The 22944-nt window shown below is 40.0% G+C and overlaps 1 protein-coding gene across 1 annotated transcript; it reads left to right on the top strand.

Moving 5' to 3' along the window:
* The first annotated feature begins 20151 nt into the window (after positions 1–20151).
* Positions 20152–22035, top strand: LOC123946931 (DNA repair protein XRCC1-like). The gene is given in 3 exon segments (XM_046012811.1): positions 20152–20915; positions 20917–21647; positions 21650–22035. Coding segments are annotated over 3 exon segments (1881 nt in total).
* The last annotated feature ends 909 nt before the right edge of the window (positions 22036–22944 follow it).

The following is a 22944-nucleotide window of genomic DNA, read 5'->3' as shown; positions in this document are numbered from 1 at the left end:
ATTTAACAGCGTGGTAATGATTTTACAATGACCTTGACAGGACTCCCAGAGTAAATAATTACCATTTCCATCACTGTTTAAGATAGCTTGTTAGGTACAAAATATGTGAGTAGTTAGACATCATGACTTACTTACTGTTGGAGATCTTAGAGCGAGAGGATAATCTCTTATGCCAAAAGGTGGAGGAGGCAGAAAGAAGTATTTTATCTTGAAGATGCTGCTAATAGCACACAGAGGACAAAAGGATTCAGCTAAGACTGTGGAAAGTAGTGACCACCACATAATTACATTTCTGGAACAAAGAAAGTGTTGATGAAATGGGACCTTGTAGAATCAGTAAGAACATTATTGGAGAAGAGAGTCTTGAGAGCCAAGGCTAAGGTAGTGTGATAATGAAAGCATAATTCTGCACCGAACATACTGAGGGTCTTAGAAAATGCGTGAGAGGCTGATCTGACCTGGAAGATAGGAGAGGAGCTCAGGAGAGCTCCCTGTTTCTAGACGGATCTGCAACAGCACCCCATCTGCTCAGACTTTTTAGAAGGTGTGAAAATCCTGCATTCTGCAACTTCTACTATTGTGATTTTTGGTGGAATTGAAAAAAATTCTAGTTGATACAATTTATCATTTTAGCAGCTACCGAATATTACATTAGAAATTGTATTTTTTACATCAATCTTAGGTTTTCATACATTACCGTTCTTTTAAAAACATTCTTGTTCATATTTCCTTCCTACCATCTCCTCCACTAGCTTCTCTTTCATCTGCACATATATAGATGTTCTCCAAGTGTCATCTTCCCGTTTTCTTGATCACACTATTTTCCCTTGGGAAACTGAATTCAATCATTGGGTTTTGAATGACAGTGTATCCTGGTGACTTTCCAGCCCAGTTACAGAGCTGATCTCTCTTGTTAACAAAGCTGGAATTCCAACCACCTGCTGGCCACAGATGTTTGTCTGCTTCTTGTAACTTAGGTTCGTTGTATTTTCCCTCAAATGGACTTCTCCTTTTGTGTTTTCCATTCTGCTTTTGAGCACTACCATTTTATTCTGCCTTTCTACTTTGGCTAGCATCACAAAATAATTTCCCTGAATTCCTTCTCTCTCATTTTTGACCCTGTTTGCTGTGTCTCTTTGATTATGCCACTTTTCCCCTTCAGTTCCCACTGCTACTTTCCTAATTCGTATCTCATTCATACCCAAGTAAAACATTTTAACAACTTCCGTATTGCCTTCCTATTCATTCACTGGTGCATTTATTCAGTAAGTAATAAATGCTGTTATATACCAGGTACTCTTCTAGGCAGAGGCTATTTGGAATAAAGTTGTGAATAAAATAGACCAAAATATCTCTCCCATTAAAGAGCATATGCTGCAGTGGGGCAGAGGGCATGAAAAAAAGACAGGAGAACTCATACTGTATTAGAAAGTAATGAGCAATATGGAGAAAAATAAAGCAGGGCTAGATGGAGAAGGAGTGTCAGAGAACAGTCGGCTATTTTATGTCCAGTAAAAACTTCATTGATAAGGTGGGTTTTGAGGAGAACCCTGAAAGGAACTGAGGGAAGGAGCCATGCGTATATTTGGTGTGACAGCAGAGGTATGGGCAGGCTTGGTATGTTCCTCCTTCAGCTCTGCCTTCCAAAACCAAAGGGCCATGTTGGCTGGGATGGAGTGAATGAGGGGTAAGAGAAGAGAGGGCTTAGACTTTTGCTCTGAGCAGGATGGGCCACTGTTTTATTTATTAAACAGTCCTATGACATCAGGCTCTGTTGTCAATAGAAACTCATCTAATTGTCATAACAAACCTAAGAGGTAGGTATTTTATTTTCTCCCATTTTATAGATAAGAAGCCTGAGGCCCATGGGGCCCCTGGGTGGCTCAGTGGGTTAAAGCCTCTGCCTTCAGCTCAGGTCATGATCCCAGGGTCCTGGGATCGAGCCCTGCATCGGGCTCTCTGCTCAGCGGGGAGCCTGCTTCCTCTTCTCTCTCTCTGCCTGCCTCTCTGCCTACTTGTGATTTCTGTCTGTCAAATAAATAAATAAAATCTTTAAAAAAAAAAAACTTAGGGGTGCCTGGGTGGCTCAGTGGGTTAAAGCATCTCCCTTTGGCTCAGGTCATGATCCCAGGGTCCTGGGATCGAGCCCTGCATCGGGCTCTCTGCTCAGCGGGGAGCCTGCTTCCTCCTCTCTCTCTGCCTTCTTCTTTGTGATCTCTGTCTGTCAAATAAATAAATAAAATCTTAAAAAAAAAATTAAAAAAAAAACTTAAAAAAAGAAGTCTGAGGCCGAGTACAGCGAGAGGTCTGGAATTTGACCCAAAGCTGCTTAGAGTCCATGCTTCCAGCCACCACACTATGCTACTGGAAGAACTTGTGTATAGAAATGATGTATTCTGAATTTTAATAAGATCACGCTGGGTACTCTGTGGACAATAGGGCATCAGGTATAAGGGTGGAGGCAAGAAAACAGTTAGGATGCGATTTCAATAATTACGGCTAAAGTGATGGTGCTGCGGACTAGGGTAATAGCAGTGGACATTGAAGAAGGATTCTTTGTGATTCACTTTGGAGGCAGATTTGATTGGATACCTCAACAGATTCTACCTGTAAAGTGTAACAGAAAGAGAGAGATAAAAAACAACTTTCAGGTTTATGGCCTGAGCAACTGGAAAGGTAGTATTGACATTTACTGAAATGAGGAAGGTGGGGGTATGAGAAAGAAGTAGGTATGAGAGAAATGTATTTGGGCTGGAAATGGGTTGTGATTTGTAGGTCTGACCTTGGACATCTTAAATTGGAGATACCCATGTACATCCAAATGCAGATGTGGGATATGCAGTTGGATATATGATTTTGGGATTTGAAGAGAAGTCAGGGTTAGAGGTACAAATTTGGGAGTGTCAGTTAGTTGGATACGAGATGATGCCACTCAGACAGTGGATATGGACGAAGAAGTAGAGGAAGTTCAAGGACTAAGCCCTGAGAAAGGTCCAAGATTTGGAGACCAGAGAGCGGAGGAAGTAAGTAAGTAGCACAGGAGGTAAGGGAGGAGTGAGGACACAGAACAGAGGCAATGGGGGTGTGGAAGCAAGAAGGAGACAGTGTTCTATGGAGGGAATCATCAGTTATGTCAAATATAGCTAATTGTATGAGCAAAATGGGTGATGAACACTGCCATTAGGGTTAGGAATGTGGACATCATTTGTAACCAAGAGCTATTCTGGTAAAAGAGCGGGTATGAACATTTTATTGGAGTAGGTTCAAGAGAGAACAAAAGATAAGGAGGCTGAGGCAGCAATTTAAATGACGATTTCAGGAATTTCGTTGTAACGGAAAGATCGTGTAGTAGCTAGAGAAAATGTTAGGTTGAGATTCTTAGGAGAGCTTGAGATGGAGACGTAGGTGCATGTGGTTTACAGAGGGAATGCTTTGGGTTGCAGGTGTGGGAAGTCATAATGCCTGGCTAGCGGGGATTTAATAAACAGAAGCCTGTGTGGACAAGACTAGTTGAAAAGCACAGGAGTGTCCAGAAAACTGGGCCTCCTTTAGTGTTTCTGGGCTGAAAACAGCTGGATCCTCATTGTGGCTCAACGTACTCACCCAGGGAGTGAATGCTTGACTTAGGAGAAACATTGATCTTTGGAGGTCACACACTCCACACACTCCATGTCTGCGTTCCCCTCACGAGCACAGGTTGTTCTAGTCACATGATACTCCCTGTGCCACTATCTTGATTATTACAGCTTCACATTCCTTCTTGTTTTTCTTTTTCCATTGCAGTATTGATAACATTCACAATAAAGGTGGAGGCAGTCTGGCGCAGAGGTGTCTGGAGTAGTCTTTTCGTTCACGGTCCCAGGGTGTGCTAGCCAAATCCGACAGGAGGAGTGAAGGAAGCAGGAGAGGGAAGGGGAAGGAACAAATCAAGGATGAATGTTCAGCTGGAGTCTGCTTCATCCCGGAGTGTGAATTGCACCACAAAGTTGGTCCTACCTTGTTGCAAAGGGCTGGACTTCTGTACTCCCATGTCCTGCAGTCATGAGTGGTGAGCTGTTCCCAGTTGGAGGTGTGTAACCTTTTGGGCCAGGCAGATCCCCTTTGACCAAGGACAAGGCAACAGAGACAGGGGCATCTGTGAACTCTTAGCAGCCAGCATTGCAGCTGGAGATGGGTCCATCAACTTGGTAAAAAACAAAAAACGGGGAGGGGGGATTGAGGAGAGATGCCAATAGCATTCACTATAGGGGTCAATAGAATTTATTTTAAGAGAGGAGATATTACAGTGTGTTTCTCATGACTGGGAAAGACCTCTTAGAGAGGAAAACGTTAATAATTAATAAAGAAGAGAGCAATCAATCCCACTTCTGCAATTTAGCCTTTAAACTCTGACCATAAATTCCTATGTAGCAATATGACAAGATACTCTGAAAAATCATCCTTATCATAAAACACCTAAAATGCTAGACAAAAAACTTTAAAAATACATTGCTAAGGTGATCAGAAAGGTATAAACCGGTTATAAAATAAATAAGTCATGGGGATATAATGTACAGCTTGGTGACTATGGCTGATAATACTGTAGTGCATACTTGAAAGTTGCTAAGAGAATAGATCTTAAAGTTCTCTTTACAAGACAAAACTTTGTAACTATGTATGGTGGTTGGTGTTAATCAGACTTATTGTGGTGATTGTTGCACAATACATACAAATATTGAATCATTATGCTATACACCTAAAGCTAATATAATGTTGTGTGTCAATTATACTTCAGTGAAAAATAAAACAGCAAAAAAACACCTGAAACCAATATAACGGTACTTATTAATTATATCTCAATTAAAAAGAGAGAGAAAAAATAGCCAAAAAATTTACATTTGCTAAACATGGAAACTTCAGAGGCCAAACATGCCACAACGTAATTACCTTTTTGTGCCTCATTTTTTCATCAGTAAAATGAAAAAAAATATTAGTGATAATACTTAGTTGATGAGACTTTTATGAAATTTATATAAGAAATATGTGGATATGAATTCATATAGTATATGAAAAATGCTCAAATACTCCTTGGCAGCTCTCCTCCTCTCCCCTCCCCTCCATTTTACTGTGTGGAGTGAAGAATCGGAAAAGAGAAAGGAGTAGAAGTGAAGAATAGAAAAAGAGAGAGTATAGAGCGGGAGACATATTTACTGAGAGGAGGAAGAAGGGTAAGGTGGGGGGGACGAGAAGGAATAATAATAGTTGTTATTTGCTGAGAGCTTACTATGTGTTAAGCTCTGTTTTCAGTGCTTTATGTATCAAACTGTTTTAATTACTCTTTTTGTATTAACTCTTCTAATCCTTGATTAATCTTTTAGTCTTTTTGATTACTTTTTCTCTTAAAATTTATTTTGGGTTAATCTTTTTATTTAGTGTAGAGCCCAACATGGGGCTTGAACTCACAACCCTGAGATCAAGACCTGAGGCGAGATCAAGAGTCAGCTGCTTAATGAAATGAGCCACCCAGGCATCCCTGGATTAGTCTTCTAATCTTGAGAGGTAAGTCGTATCATTAACCTTTTACTGCCTATGAGGAAACTTGAGGTACAGAATGGTTTAAACATCTCATTCAAGGCCACACAACTGATCAGGATCAAAGAACAGGAGCTATTGGAAAAGTCTTCCTCTTGGAGTGGGAGATGACAAAGGGATAGCAAGGAACATGACACTTGTTCTGAGATGACTGTCCACTAGAAATGAATCAGGATGGAGAGTGATTCACACAGGTGATGACGAGTCTGCACAGGTGGAAGCGAGGGGGTGGAGTGATGTGATTTGCAGAACCTCTGATGTGCTCAAAGTCACCCTTTCTCTCTCACTTTCTCCTCTGGTCCTTGGATGAATTAGACTTCTGCTCCTCTGTCCTTTTTGCTTAGAATTTCCTTCTCAGGAGGTTCCTGGTTCTCTTCTATGAAGGTAGTTTTGCTGGGTTTGTCCAATCTGTCCTCACACATGCCTGAATCCTAGAACCAATGTAGATCAGTTCAAGCTTTAGTGATAACACTTGTAAAATACGTATTTTCAACAAGAGAATACTGGATGTCATAAGGGCTTTTTGTTCAAGAAGATAGGAACTGTTTTTTAGAGTACTGTGTTTACAGTCTACTTTCCTGATCTAGTAATAAAAGAAATGTAAGAATTCTTTATGCTGCTCCAAACCCTGTACATACTTTTAGTCTAGTACTGATAAGTCATTAGTCCTTTTATTATTTTCATGGGGTTCTTCAACAGACAAGCTCCTGATATGGTTCCAACATGTGTGTATATATGTATGTATGTATGTATATGTGTATGTGTATATATGTGTGTGTGTGTGTGTGTGTATATATATATATTTATGAAACTGAGGAAATAATCATTGATTTGAATTTTAAAATTTCTCAAAATTTCTAGGCAGTGGATTTCAACTTCAAGAGAATTATGTAGGAAGAAGAATAAAATGCAATTTAACCAAAAGCAGAATGAATTACTATAATTGTGATTTGGATTTAATGAAATACTTGTTTTCAGTTATCAGATACTTGAGCTAGGGCTGTGTTTATAACATATTTCTGTAGCATGTGCTAGGAAAAAAGGAAATTTCCTCAATCATAAGGTACTTTTTGGTGGATGGAGCTAACATGAATTTCTAAGAATAAATTTCTCTTACAGTTTGTCTTGCAAATTTAGTTTCCAAAAAGACTGATTTATTCTACCGATGGAGTTATAAACTTTAGAGAATATAAATCATAATAAAATGAGGGAAAGAACATAGCTCAATTCAACAATTATTTTTTGAGCGTTTCTTATGTCAAGGACTATGCCAGGTGCTGGAGGTATAAAGAACAATAAATGTTAGCTCTGTCGTAGGAAAGCTGGCAGGAAGGACACATGTATGAAGAATTATTTCTGTCTAATAGAAGTAGATGACAGAACTGGAGAACAGGGAAAGTGGGGGTTCAGAAAGGTTAGTAAGTAATTTTGACTGAGCTGAGTTCTAGAGGATGAATAAGAGTCACTGAGTAAGGAAGGAGGGGAGGCTGGTTATCCAAGAGGAAATAATAGAGAAAAAGTGTGCTCCAAAATCATGTCTATTTGGAATCGTCTATATTTGGTTTTACCAAACTCTAAAAGATGAGAGGCTAGATGATGGGTGAGGAGGCTGGAGACATAAATGAAGTTCACGTCTTAGAGATTCTTATATATCATGCTAAAGAATTAGGTCCTGGCATGTCCTATAGACATTGCCAAGCAGTGATAAAAACATATGTTAACGACATGATTTAAAATGGTGTCATAGACTCGGGTGCAAATTGGTGCAATAGGGAGACCAGAACAGATTTGTGCATCATCTGTAGAAATTTAGTTTGGAATAAAAGTGGTATTTTAAATCTATAGGGGAATGTATAACCTATGTGATAAATAGTATATGAAAAATTAGTTACTGATTCAGAAAAAAGGAAAAATAGGCTATTATCTTAACCATCCATAAAAATAAACTTCAGGTGAGTTAAGCAGCTGAATACAAAAGAAATTATAAGTGTATATGGAGAGAGACCATACAGGAACAATTTTTTAAAATAAAATTGGAGGTGGAAAAGGCCTCTTAAAACAAGACATAAATACCAGAAGCCATAAAAGAAAACGATTGACAGATATAACCTCATAAAAATTAAAAATTATCCCTGCACAATGAAAGGCATGATAAGGTTAAGAGATGAGTAACATACAGAGAAAACTATTTGCAGCATATTTAATGGATGACTGATTATTGTGTAGATTTTATACAGAACTTCTATAAATCATTCAAAAATAGAAATATGGTTAGAGGTTATAAATAGGCAATTTATAGGAGAAATAGAACAGGCCAATAAACACATGTAAAAATGCTTACCAATACTATATTAGATAAAAATGAGTAAAATATAAATAGAAAATTTTGGTGGGGATATTGAGAAACAGCAACTTACATACATGATTGGTGGTAATGCAAATTTTTGGGAGGCAATTTGGCATTGATCTGTCCAAATATATAATTCACCCTGGTGCTTTCTGTTTGGAATCAAAGCACTTCCAAAGAAGCTGGGTCTACCTACAATGTCAGAGGAGTGATGTATGACTAGCTAGCTCTGAATGTCCATAGGACATTCTGTCTCTCTGGGCATGATGATTGATGGTGTGGAAGTGGACATATGGCTTAAACTAACCAAATCAGGGAGAATCTCAAGACTTTTGCTTAGAATTTAGGACCAAAGCCCTTTCTCCATCCTTGGTGAAAGTAGATGGAAGAAACATGATGCCCTGTACTGGCAGCTAACTGGGATTAATGAGATAAATTATCCTTAGGAGGAAGTAAATATTAGGGAAGGCAGAAGATAGATGGGAAGAAATGGGATCCCCTGGATCAACTCTTTCCTAAAGCAAGCTCCTCCCCTGGAGTTTGAATGAAACCAGCCTGTAATTTCCCTCTTTATGTCTACTGGCCTAGATGGAGTCTTCTTGCACTTGCAGCTCAGAGTCCTAACTGATACAATGCACATATGCTTTAGCTGAGTCGTTGAATTTCTATGAATCTACTGTAAATAAATACTGGGGCACATGCACAAGAGTATTTACTGTAGCACTGTTTGTAATGAGTGAAATGTTGGAAACAACCTAAATATCTGCCAACTGAAGAGTCAGTAAATAAATTATGGTAAATCCACACATGTAACACCATACAGCTGTTAAACAGAACAAAGTAGACCTCTGTTATTATACATATACGCTATGTGTGTATATATATATAAATATACACACTGTACATACACTATGTATATTATACACACACATACACTATACATATACTATATATGTATATATATACTATACATATATACTATATATAGTATATATACTATAGATATATTATACATATACTGTATGCATATATACCATACACATACTATACTATACATATACACTATATATATAGAGAGAGCATGTATATGTGTATATAAATATGTGTGTGTATTATATATATGTATAGACATATATATATGTAGTATGTGTATATATATATATATATATAGATCTAAGTAAGCAAAAAGAGGACTGAATCAGTGCCCACCAAACATTAGTTATCTCTGGGGAGAGGAATGAGGTTGGGGGATGGTAACGCAAGAATTTTCAAAATACACTTTGTGTATTTTGTATTATATATTTCCCAAGTAATATTAACTTATTACCCAGCAATTACATAAGTAATTTTTTTTTTTAGGGTTTTTTTACATAAGTAATTATAAGTATATATTTTTCCTTAAAAAATGGAATACTGTGCTGTACCTAAAAGATGTTATGTTTTTTCCTATAGACAAGTGTTTCTAAACTTTGGTCTGTGTCATGACATTCCAAGGTATTTCTTAAAAGTGCAGTTTCCTGGACCCTACCCTCAGAGAATTGAATTGCAGGAGCATAACCTGAGAACCACAGCTTGAAGTTTTCAGAGCACAACCAGATGACCATTTAAATGCTGTGCTTTGTGGAGTAGGAGTTTGAGTGGGACATAGACAGATTGGGAGACAAATTTAGGGCACCGTGGTAGGTTAGGTGAAAGATGAGGGCTTGAACAAGAATAGAACTAGCAGGATAATGAGATAATCTAGCTAAAGAACTTAACGTTATCTGACATATAGCAGGCATTCAATAAATGTTAGCCTCCACCTAACCACAAGCAGAAGAGTGAAATTGGACCCCTATCTTACACCACTCAAAAAAATTAATCTGAAATTGATTAAAGACTTAAACAGAATATATGAAACTACAAAACTCCTAAAAGAAACACAGAGGAAGAGCTCCTTGACATTGGTCTTGCCAGCAATTTCTTGGATATGACACCAAAAGCTCAAGCAACAAAAGCAAATATAAATAAGTGGGACTAGGTCAACTAAAAAGCTCCTTCACAGAAAAGGAAATAATCACCAAGATGAAAAGGTAACCTATAGAATGGAAGAAAGTATTTGCAACTATATGTCTGATAAGGAGTTAATATCCAAAATACAAAAGGAACTCATACAACTCAATAGGAAACAAACAAACAAACAAACAGTGCAATTAAAAAATAGTAAGAAGAACTGAATAGACATTCTTGCCAAAAAAAGCATTTAAATGGCCAACAGGTACATGAAAAAGTGCTCAGAGAACGTTATACTAAGTGAAATAATTCAGAAAAAGACGAATACTGTGTGATATCACTTATATAGGGAATCTAAAAAAGCTGAACTCAGAGAAACAGAGAGTAGAATGGTGGTTGCCTGGAGCCAGCGGTGGGGAGGGTGGTAGTGAGGGAAATGGGGGGATATTTGTCCAAAGGTATAAACCTCCAGTTATAAGATTAACAAGTCCTAGGGATGTAATGTATAGCATGGTGATTATAGTTAATAATACTGATTATATACTTGAAAGTTGCCAGGAGAGTAAATCTTAAATGTTCTTGCCACAAAAAAGAAATGGTAATTATGTGACAGGTAGGAGATGTTAGCTAATGTTTTAGTGGTAATCATTTTGCAGTACATAAGTGTATCAAATCAACACATTGTATACCTTAAACCTAAAACAATGTTACATGTCTGTTATAGCTCAGTAACTGGGAGAAAAAAGAAAAAAAGAAACCTACATTTAAGATATAAATGTTATGACCAATAAATGTTGTTTTCAAATCCTAAAAGCAATGTTAGCCTCCACCATTAGCACAATTACTAGAACTTCTCCTATAAAGGATTGTAAAAATATTTGAAAATAAAAATCAGCAAATAAGTAAGAACATAGGAAACTTTAATAAGATATTAAGTGGACCTAATTAATACATGCATAGTAATATCAACATTAATATTCTTATGTTTTATATCTGTATGTACATTTGTGTAAAGTTCTATACCGTGCAAATGTAGAACATTCTTTCTTTTCAAATACTCATGAACCAGTGTCAAAAAATTGACGAAGATAAAGATAACCATAATAAACTAAAAAAGTAAAAATTATGCAAAAACATTCCTTGCTAAACTAGAACAGCTAGACATTAATTTTAAAAATCTCCAAAAATGAAAGTCTTATCTCTTAGGGAATAAAATATCCTTTTCTAAACAACTCTTGGTTCAAAGACAAGCTATAAATCAAAATTGCAGACCCTCCAGAAACTAATGAGAAGGAAGCGTTTGTGTAACAGCAGCTATGGGGCACCGCTGAGCAGTGTTTGCAGGAGATACAACCTAAGGGCCTGTATAAAGGAATGAAACAAAATTAGAATTAAGCATTCAACTCAAGAAGTATAAAAAGGACAACAAAATAAATGAAAAGATAGTGCACAGAATAATTAATAGAGATATAAGAATAAATCAATAAGTTAGAAAATAGGAAAATGGTAAAACTAATAAATAAAGGCAAAAGATTATTCTTTGAAATCAACAATAAATTAGGTAAGCAGAAGGCTAACCGAGCCAAGAAAAAAGGTGCAACTGTGAACAATGTGTGAATATGAACAATGAGAAAAGGCTAAAGGGCAAATAACCAAGAAAACAAAGGAAATTAAAAAGCAAGGGACTACTTTGTTCAAGTCTTTGCAAACAAATTGGAAAGTATAATAAAAATGACAAATTTCCTGGAAAATGTAACTTATTTATCATAAGTCCAGAAAAAACCTGATACACTAAACAGACTGATTTTCCTGAAGGATATAGAATAGAGGAGTTCTGCTTTGGAAAAACATCCAAAGTCTACCTCATCTTTAAAATGCAGATAATTTCAAAGCTATTTAAACTGCTCCAGCAGTTTGTAACCAGTATAACGAGTTCTGGCAAATAATGCAGAAAACAAAAACTTTGAATCAATTTTATTTGCCAGTACTGAGGTAAACCCTAAGTTAAATGTCAGCAAGGAGCGATCCCCAGCACATTAAAATAATGAGACAACAAGATTAAATGGAATTTATTCCAGGAATGGAACCACAAAATGTGGTTCAACATGAGAAGAAAATCCTATGAGCATTGTCAGCTATGCCGAAAGGCATTTGACAAAATTCAACAGTTATTCTTGATAAAAGCACTCAAAAGTGGAAAAGAAACAAAATAAAAGCCCAGAAATAGATCCAAGTATACAATGATAATTGTGTGTACTAAAAACAGCATCTCAAATCAGAGAGGAATAATAAATGGTGAGTTCACTGGGACAGTGGTACAAGGGTCTTTATAACTATTCTTTAAATTTTACATATATGCTTTATACATATGTCTCTCTGTATGATAGATTCACAGTAAAATAATATACAAGCTATGGAGACTTGACCATGACACAGCTTCCTTCATCTCCGAATATATGAGTTTGTTACCTAATATACAGTGGGTTCCTAGAATCAGTAGGAAAAACACAGGAAATCCAATAGAAAATAGGCAAGACACACAAATAGGCAATTCAAGGAAGGGAAAATATGTGGCTATTTAAGTGTATAAAGAAATGTTTGTTCTTATCCCTTATCAGATACATTAAAACCAAAGGAATATTGGCTTAGACCTCTCTACTTGGCTGCCCTAGGAAGCTGACAAATACAATCCTGATGGAAGATGTGAGAAAAGAATGTTCTAGAGGGCAGGGACATTGTCTGTTTGTTCACTTTTGAATCTCCGGTATAATAGATGTTTTGCAGTCATAGAGGCCAAATGAATCATACCTCCCTGTACCCGTGGGCTTCGGTTGTCCCCTTTCACACTGATTCTGGACTTGACCATGTGACTTGCTGTGGCTGGTGGAAAAATAAGAAATGTGATTCAGTGAGAGATTTGCAAATATTTGTGCTGTAGGGCTTACTCTCTCTGGCTGTTCTTTGGACCCTGAGATGTCTATGTGGAGAAGCCCAGGCTAGCCTAGATGATGAGAGACCTCCAGGGAGCTGCTGAAGCTGTAGTGATGTGATAGAGCCAGTCCCCAGATGACCTGGAAGAGCATGGGAGAGCCCAGCAGAAATCATCTACGATTAGGAGAGAACTGCTTAGCTGAGCCTGGCTTAAAATGCCGGTTTACATAATTATGAGCTTGATAAACGGCCATTTTTTAAGCCACCAAGTTTTGGGGTAGTTTGTTATTGAGCAAAAATGGACAGCTGTACAAGCTTATAGAATGGTACCTGGCAGATAAAAGGGGGGCTTAATAACATTTTGTTGACTACATGAATGAAAACATATTTCAAGGATAGACACATATGTAAAATATATTTAACACATTAGAATGGGTGGCTTGGGGCAAGAAAGCATGGGAATGGGGAGAGGGAATTGTAGGGAAGAAAGCATCAAGAATTTGGAAGGGTCTATTCACAAAAAATATGGAAGACTCGTAGATTCCGAGGGAATCTACAACGTGATTTGCATGTTGTACATGTTGAACTCAGAAATTAGTAGAAAAATCTAGGTGGAGAGGAAGGTAATGAAACAGCTGCAGTATTTATTCAATTTTGTGTTTTTAGTCTGTGGTTGAAAAGAAATAGAACAGGAAAATAAGAACACGGTAACGCCTACATTTAGTTTCTTACCAATTATAAAACTACATTGAACAGTGGTGTATTTAGCCCCAGGTTGCTCAGCTACAAATATGGTTATTCCCTCTTGTATACAAAGATTTGCAACCTCTGAAAAAATGCCAAGACCATCCTATAGATTTGGAAGAGCTATTGGCTACTACATACATAATTTTGTTCATTCAGCACAAGTAGTTCTCTCTGTCTCAGTACCCAGCTGTGACCACTGGGAAGGAGATTTGATAATTGTTCAGATGTACACATCCCTGTATGTTTTTTAAAATGCAGATCTGGCTCCTTACTGAAGGTCATCAGGAAGGGTCGCAGGCTTCGGGTTTGAAGTCTTAGTAGTTCTGCGGTCTTGGGCTCACCAGCCTCTCAAAGTCTCACTTAAAACAGGGATAACAGTACTTTCTTTGACAACTTCTAGCTTTGTTCTGAGAATGTTATGAGACAATAGAGTCAGAGTATTTGTAAAAGGGGAAGCCACACAAAATAATGAGAAGGTTGAATGTTTTTTTGATCCATTTTTCTGTATCTTATATACTGACATATCATGCCTCATTCTACAATGTAGGGACTATATATTGCCTTTACTTTTCATCTAATTATCACTTAAGCCATGCTGAGCTCTTTGGGACATAGTAGGCCTTTGAAAATCTTCTCTTTTTTATTCATTATGACTGTCAGATGCAACCCTGTAGTAACTAACTCTGTTACAGAATGTCTTCTAATTTGGTGAAGAGTTTAAATATGAAGAGAAGAATAATGAGGAGAGCAAATGGTGACAAAATAACATTTCTTAGTCAGGTCCCTGACTGTCTCTAGTTACCATGCTCATAACTAAAGTATTAGTTCTAAGAAGGTCTCTTGTGATGAAAGGAATTCTAAGAATATTTGTTCTATAGAAGAGATGATATAGTAATGAATGACTTCTCGGGTCTGTGCTCCCTTTGGGTAAAAACGTTCTAATGGCAGAGCCCTTGGAGGGAGTCACTGGTTTGTGATGATAAATAAAAAGCTAGCTCTTTATTCAAACTATAAAAATTCCATATTGGGAGAGGTTATTTCATATGTAAAATGAGTTGGTGTAACTCTTTAGGCACTTCTGCTAGTATTTCTACTACTGAAAGAGTAGATTGTGCTATTTACCTTCTCATCCAGAGTGGGAGTCTCTTTGGCAATATGGCTGCCAGGCTTCATCTAGCCTCAGTTTACCAACCCCAGTAATGGGAGGCTCATCACTTTTGAAGACAGTGCCTCTGAAAGCACTGTTCTTTGGTAATTGTTCAAATGAAACACCAGAGTTGGTTCTGTTTGTCCTACCTCTACCCTCTGGGGCACGACAGGGTCTATCTGCTTTCTCCCTGGCTCACATGTGGGGTTTACAGAAGAGCTGCTGTCCTTTGTAGATATTTCATTCCTCTCCCTGACCCTTACTCCCATCTCTCCTTTCTGTTCCCCTGATAATTATAACAAATCCTAATGATTCAATTATGTCTTTACTTTTCCTGCCCGCTCTCTCCTCAGATACCTCCTGTGGTTTTATCTCAAGTTGGAGAAAGGCGGTATCCTGAGCCTCACACTTCAAATAGTATTTCCACTCACTGTTCCTGCAAAGCTTCCCTGGGGTCTTCCAACTTTAGCCAGTGTATTTAGGAAGTCTCTTGAATCAATCTTGAAATTTTCTGAAGAAGCAATGAATGATAAATATTTACATGTGTTTTCACTATGAAAACTGTTTCTACAATAGTGTGTTTCTAAAGGTACCGGTCGAAGAAGGTCAAATTAGCCCTTAGAGTAGTTACAAGACTCTGGTGAGTAGGGACTTTGTGTCCTATATGCCTTCTTCACCACAATGCATGGCACATGGTAGGTGCTCAATGTCAAATGAATAAATGCAAAAATTAGGCAAAAGAAAATTTCTACACAAGTACTTGTATTCATGAGGACAAGAACAAGGTCTTAAACATGTTATAGGCACTTGGGATAATGGGAAAGCAGCAGAATCTGGTTGGCCTATGCCAGGAAGGAAAAAATCTTGATGAAAGAAGTTTATTTTCATAACATGTAGCCTCTCAGTGCACTGGAGATAGAGCTAAGACAGATGTGAACTGAATGCCTCTTCCTTGCAATGGAAAGAAATTAATAAAAAAAATCACAAATGAAGTCATGTAGTAAAAAAAAAAAAAATCCTGTATAGAGCACTACCGGACACAAAGTGCTCTGTGACTGTTCCTTGGAAGGAGAACAGGAGTCCGCTTCTGGTCGTTGTGAACATGTCTGCCCTCTTCTTTTGAGGTCTCTGATGCTCTATGGCGAGGGTCTCCAATTATCATCTTTGCCGTAGTCTAGTGCAGTTGCTCCATTTAATGTAAGTCCTACTCTTCAGCTGTGTTGGTTACCAGAGAATCAGTGGAGTGTGAATAATGATAATAAATAGAGTACCCTGGGAGGGGTCGGGGTGTCCTTCAGTCAGAGGCTCCAAGTTTTCTCATTTATTAAACAAATGAAAAAAATTGGTTTTCAACTTTTTACTTTGCCAAATAATGAGATTAAAATCCTCTTTGAATTATGATTTTCATTCATGATTATTTCACAAAGAATTGGACATTTTTTATATAAAGAGTCATGTAGGACATAATTATTTTAATAAAGACCAATTCTTTAAACAGAATAAATTCAGCTTTATGAGAACATCACTTTTTTATTTTTCATTTCACTGCAGCAAAATCTTTGGCTTAGATGAGTAACTATAGGGCAACCCCTCCAGTGTTGAACTGGTTGGCTGGGAGGCATACTGGGGCAGAGATTCTAGGGCTCACGGGACATCCTTTGGATGGGGGTGTGTGGTTAGTCAGCCAGCCATCTAAGCTAACAGGGATTTGTACATAATTATGGACTTGATGCATTGCACAATGCTTCTCTGAGCATATGTTGTTCCAATTAGAGATGTCATCACAATGACCCTGCAATGGGCAGGTAATGTCTGGTGAAAACTGTTGAACTTGGAGAAATATTTAGGACCTGGCAATCCAACTAGGGGGATAATTCTCTGGTCCTCTCTGTAAGACTGTGTTTTTGAACCAAATTTAAATTGTTCTTTTCAAAGTATTCTATTATTAGTGTTTTATTTTTCATTTTTTTGAGGAAGAGCCACCTTAAGTTGTTTTCATGTTTCAAATATAATCCAGGTGACCAGATTGTAGTGGTGAAGATTCCTGGCTACAGGTAACAAAACCCAGCTTGTGTTAACTAAGTAGATAAATGCTTTTATTTTATTTTTTAATTAGGCTCCATGCCCAACACAGGGCATGAACTCATGACCCTGAGATCAAGACCTGAGCTGAGATCAAGTGTCTGACATTTAACCAAGTGAGCCACCCAGAGACTTTTATTTGTTGTTGTTGTTTTTAAAGTAATCTCTACACCCAACATGGGGCTTGAACTCATGACCCTGAGATCAAGTGTTGGATGCTCTACCACTGAGCCAGCCACGCACCCCTGATAAGGAAATTTCTTTGAAAGACATTGGGTAGAGCTCAGAAATGTAGGCTATCTAAAGATCCAGGTTTTGGGCAAGGACAGGAATATATGGAGGCCTGGCAACCAGGACCATCGCCAAAGTCATACCTTGCAATAGGTTGCAGGGGACGGTGTTGCCAGAAGCACTACAGCCTGGGCTCCCAGTGGTACTGTGTGTTGCTGCCCCATGAGGAAGACTGCTTTCCAGTTTTACAGATGAGAAAACGGAGGCACAAAGAGGTTGGTAAATTGTGATGAGTCACATAGCTAGTAAATGGAGGAAGCTCAGATTGGAACCTAGGTATAATTCCATGATCTTCGTGTAAACCATTAAACTAGGCTGCTTCCTCTAAAGATACTGATCACAACAACCGGCTCGAGCTGCTTAGCAGCACTGAGTCTGTCGTCTCCATTCCAGAATAAGATCTTCACTTTATCTTTGTAGGAATAAAAAGTTCATTGAAAAGATTTTCTTAAATCATAAGAGAATTTTTACCCAAAGAATTTAAGACTTCTTCCCTAAAAAGTAGAAAAATTGCTTGCAGACTTAAAAATAACATCTTCCTTTACCTTCGGTGAACAATACTTCACCCACCAAAAAAAATCATGGGCTCCATTCAGAGTCACCTCACCCTGTTAAATAAAGTGGGCTTTTCTCCATGCAAAAACCCAGAAGATGCACAGAGGCCTTTAGGCAGCCAGAAGTCAAGCTAGAAATGAGATGTGGCTTATATCACTAAAGTTCTTTTATTTATTTGAAGGGCAAAAATTTCTGTCCCTGACATTTACCTTTTGTGTGTAGTACTGATTGCTGGAAGTTTTATGCAAAAACCCACTCATGTGCTTGTGTTGAAATATCACCTTGCTTTCATGATTTAATACCTTCAGATACCAATACATGCATATGATTTATCAGTTTGAAATCACCATGCTGTGTTCTGAGTGTGACATGGAGCTCCATGTCAAAGTGCCGCCAGCGAAAATGGTCTTTGGGCTGCTGGGGAAGGGCGGGAGAAAACCAGGGAGTCTGGATGAACAAATCTCCCCTTTAATCTTTTTATCTTTATCCTTTGGTTAACAAACACAGAGTTGCATGTGAAGCTGTTTAAGATTCTCCATTCCATTTAAATTTTGAGAACTGGCTTTTACATTTTCTTTTTTTTTATGAAATTTTTTTAATTTATTTTTTTATTTTTATTTTTTAAACTTTATACATTTGTTTCTAAAAGCCGTTCTTTCTTGGATGGATTTCTTGCTTTAGTGTGAATAGTGGCCCTGGCCTCTTTGAAATCCTTTGATCATATTAATGTTCAAGTGGGCCCATGAATGAAAGGACTTCAGAGGGGCCAGTGGCTTCTCATTAATCCCACACAGTATTCATCCCATTGCAGCCGTCAGAGACAATTCATGGAGGGAACCTGGCATTAAGAGGGGAAATGAGCACACTTCTCACACTTGATAAAGATCTGCATTAACTGTATAAAAAATGTGCTAGGCACCATGGTGATGGCTGTGACAACATAGTAGCAATAAAACAGATGATTAAAAATGAAGAAGACTGGCACTCTTAAGTAATCGGGAGCAGAGCTCTTAACCTTTGTGGTCATATACATATTTGTCTCCAGATATTGAGCTGAAAGTCATTATTTGATGGTGTTTTGGTAGCTCTTGGGATTTGTTTTATGGGGAGACACCGAGTCTCATTCCGTGTTTGGAGCTGAGCTCGATATGTCATTAATATTCGACAAATGTTTGCAATTATCGCAGTTGTTTAGAGGACTGTGCGGTCGGTGAAGGCTGGCAGGATACCCAGTTCACCGTCTGGTTCCAAGTTGCTAAGTTCCACCCGGGTGACGGCAGCAGGTGGAAGTGTCTGCTCTGAAACCGCCTATGGGTCCTGGTCTAACAAATCCTCAGGGCCCCTGGATCTCCAGCATACTGTCTCACTTTGATGGAGCCAACTCCTCTCCTCTCCTTCCTTCTCAGCACCGTTGAGCTACATTTTATTTATCCTGTTTTTATTCATTTCAATAAATACTTAGTGGGGTTTCTAAGGAAGACGCTGTGTGGTGAGTGGATCATTCAGGGGTGAAGAGTACAGACATGCTTCCTGTCTTCATGGAGCTTGCTTTTTCTCCCAAGGATGAATTGGAACTATTAAAAATGATTTAAAGAAAACATTTAGGTGACACAAAACACTTTACTTAATACTTCATGAAGTGGGCAGTCTCCATTGAAGGCTCCAGAGAAGAGCAAAATGGGATGGAAGGCAGGAAGCATTTATAGGACAAAGATTAAGGAGCAAGAAAGAGAAAACCAGAAAATGACAAAGGAATAAAGAAGTTAAGTATGGAGCTCAGAATTGCCTTGGTGTCTGGGGATTGACGGACTGGATCTACTGTGTTTTTGGTCAAGCAGAACATTTACAAGGACATGAAAGTTCTCTCAGCTTTTGTTTGCTGACATGGCATGCTAGGTGAGGTCAGCTCCATCTTGGGTCTTGAAATTTATTTCAGCAGAACCGAAGAGGATTATTCAGCCATGTATACCTTGGAATAGGGTTAGATTGAAAAGTATTTTATCCTGGATAGCTGTCTCATATTTAGATATGTTCACAGAGACAAGTTCAGACCTAACAGGCTTACCTATAAATCTTTAATTTTTAGGTAGTAGACCACGTAAATCAAGAATCTACAGACGTCAGATTTGAGGAGGTAAAAAAAGATTCTTTTTGGCTTGTCTTTGTCTCTCCCTTAAGAATAACCATTTCTTCACTAAAAATGACACAGACGATAATTAAAAATGATTTCCCAGCCCGACACACCTATCTACCAATAATGCTGTCTCTGCAACCTTCAAGCTCTTGAGGATGGGATAGGATGGAGGCTAAAAACTCAGAACTTAAGTCCTCTTTAGTTGCTGGAATTTTTGCCAGTTCTAGAACTAGTAGTTTATAACATTATTGAGAATTCTTAGGTACTTCATTACCACATTAAGAAACAACACTTATGCCCCCAAACTCAGACCTTCTTTCATCCTTTGCGCCAGGCGAAGCCCAAGGCGTTGACATGCCAGAGATCTGTCTCCGCCATGTGGTGTCCTGCAGGAGCCAGGACTTGACCCACTGCGCAGAAAACCTTCTCAAGGCGGACACTTACCGAAAATGGCGAGCAGCCAAGGCAGGCGAGAAGACCATCTTGGTGGTGCTCCAGTTGGAGAAGGAGGAACAGATACACAGTGTGGACAGCGGCAATGACGGCTCAGCCTTTGTGTAGGTGCTGGTGGGCAGCTCAGCCGGAGGCGCTGGGGAGCAAGACTACAAGGTCCTGCTGGTCACTTCGTCTTTCATGTCCCCTTCTGAGAGCCGCAGTGGCTCAAACCCCAACCGGGTTTGCATTTTCGGGCCCGACAAGTTGGTCCGGGCAGCAGCGGAGAAGCACTGGGACCGCGTCAAAATCGTTTGCAGCCAGCCTTACAGCAAGGACTCCCCCTACGGCCTGAGTTTTATACGGTTTCACAGCCCCCCAGACAAAGAGGAGGCAGAGGCCTCACCCCAGAAGGTGACCAAGCTTGGCCAGTTCCGCATGAAGGAGGAGGATGAGGGTGCCAACTCCCTGAGACCCGGCGCCCTCTTCTTCAGCCGGATCAATAAGACGCCCCCAGCCACAGCCAGTGACCCAGCAGGACCCAGCTACGCAGCTGCCACCCTGCAGGCCTCTAGTGCCGCTTCTTCAGCCTCTCCCGTCTCCAGGGCAGTAGGCGCCACCTCCAAGCCTCAGGAGTCCCCCAAAGGGAAGAGAAAGTTGGATTTGAACCAAGAAGAAAGGAAGACACCCATCAGCCCAGCCCTCACCACCTGCTGTCAAGAGACCCAAATTGCCAGCGCCCACCCGCACCCCGGCCACCACCCCAGTCCCTGCCCCAGCACGAGGCACAGTACCAGGAAAGTCCCGAGAAGGCACCGAGCCCAGGGGACCCCGAGCTGGCCCACAGGAGCTGGGGAAGATCCTTCAGGGTGTCGTGGTGGTGCTGAGTGGCTTCCAGAACCCCTTCCGCTCGGAGCTCCGGGACAAGGCCCTAGAGCTGGGGGCCAGGTATCGGCCGGACTGGACTCCAGACAGCACCCACCTCATCTGCGCCTTTGCCAACACCCCCAAGTACAGCCGGGTCCTAGGCCTCGGAGGCCGCATTGTGCGGAAAGAGTGGGTGCTGGACTGTCACCGGATGCGGCAGCAACTGCCCTCCTGGAGGTACCACATGGCAGGACCAAGCTCCAGCAGCGAGGACGAAGGGGGCTCTCACAGCAGCAGCAGCGGGGATGAAGCCCCCAAGCTTCCCCAGAAGCACCCCCAGGCCAAAACCAAGACCCCTCAGGCAGCAGGACCCAGCTCACCTCAGAGACCCAAAACCCCAGAAGAGACCAAACCAGCCTCACCAGGACCCCAGGAAGACACCGACACTGATGGGGAGCAGTCAGAAGAACAGGGCAATGGGGCAGAAGATTCTGGGGATACTGAGGATGAGCTGAGAAGAGTAGCCAAGCAGAGGGAGCAAAAGCAGCCCCCGACCAGGGGGAGAATGGCGAGGACCCGTATGCAGGATCCACAGATGAGTACACAGACAATGAGGGTTCCCCAGCGTCTCCCGAACTGCCAGTTCCCGAGCTCCCAGACTACTTCCAGGGCAAACACTTCTTTCTGTACGGAGAGTTCCCTGGGGATGAGCGGCGGACTCTGAGCCGCTATGTCACAGCCTTCAACGGGAAGCTTGAGGACTACATGAGTGACTGGGTCCAGTTTGTGATCACAGCACAGGAGTGGGACCCCAGTTTTGAGGAGGCCCTGATGGACAACCCCTCCTTGGTGTTTGTCCGCCCCCGGTGGATCTACATTTGCAACGAGAAGCAGAAGTTGCTTCCACACCAGCTATATGGGGGGGTGCCCCAGGCCTGAAATATGTGCTTGCATGTGTGTGTTTGCACATGCGTGTATGCAGGCATGCACGCACGCACACACACACACACACACACAGAGCTTAATAAAGATGACCTGGTTTGCTGCAAAAAAAAAAAAAAAAAAAAGAAAAAGAAAGAAAGAAACAACACTTACTCTGGCCCTGCTGATGTCTAAAGCTCAAGCGGGCTGAAAAAACTACTTTGCTTGATTCCATTGGATTTTGCCACTCCAAAATTTTGGGAAGAATCACCCACAATATCCCCCAGCAGAGAGAAGAGCAGAGGGAAACTGAGAGAGTTAGTTCCCAAGAGTGAAGAAGAAGGTATCCTGTTGCCTGTCTCTGACCTTCCCAGGGAAAGTGCCTCTTCTCTTTGTGTTTAACCTCTCCATCCCTTAGAAGGTTCCACTCACTAGACTGAGTCCTCACGCCTTGTCCTGGAATTAGATCAATCCAGAGAAAGATCCTCCTTCTTGGAGGAGGAGTGGGTAAGAATGAGACAGTAGGGGTCTTGAGTTTCCCCTGGAGGCCAATCAGCTAAGTCATCTAAACTAATCCTGGGTGAGGATAATTAATAAAATTTAATGCAATTCCTGGAAGGTTCTTACATGGTCTGGTTCAGCGACTTCTAAACTGTAGGATACAACCTATTTGTGGGGTCATGAAATCAATTTAGTGGGTCACAGCCTGCATTCAAAAATAAAATGGAAAATATAACGTACTGAGTCAAGATATAAAATAAATCTTTTTTAGTTGATTGTAGTTAAAAAAGTTGGAAAGGCACGAACAGTTCTGATCTATGTGGGCATCTGGTAAAAGTGATGGATGGCAAGCAGGTCTCAGAGTAGGTGAGCTAACTGGTGGGTGCTTCCTTCTTTTGTTCTCTTTCTTTACAGGCATAAATGGTA

Source organism: Meles meles, chromosome 7 (genome assembly GCF_922984935.1).
Source record: "Meles meles chromosome 7, mMelMel3.1 paternal haplotype, whole genome shotgun sequence".
Lineage (NCBI taxonomy): Eukaryota > Metazoa > Chordata > Mammalia > Carnivora > Mustelidae > Meles > Meles meles.
The sequence above is the reverse complement of the archived record's forward strand: the minus strand, read 5'-3'. Positions and strand labels throughout refer to the sequence as shown.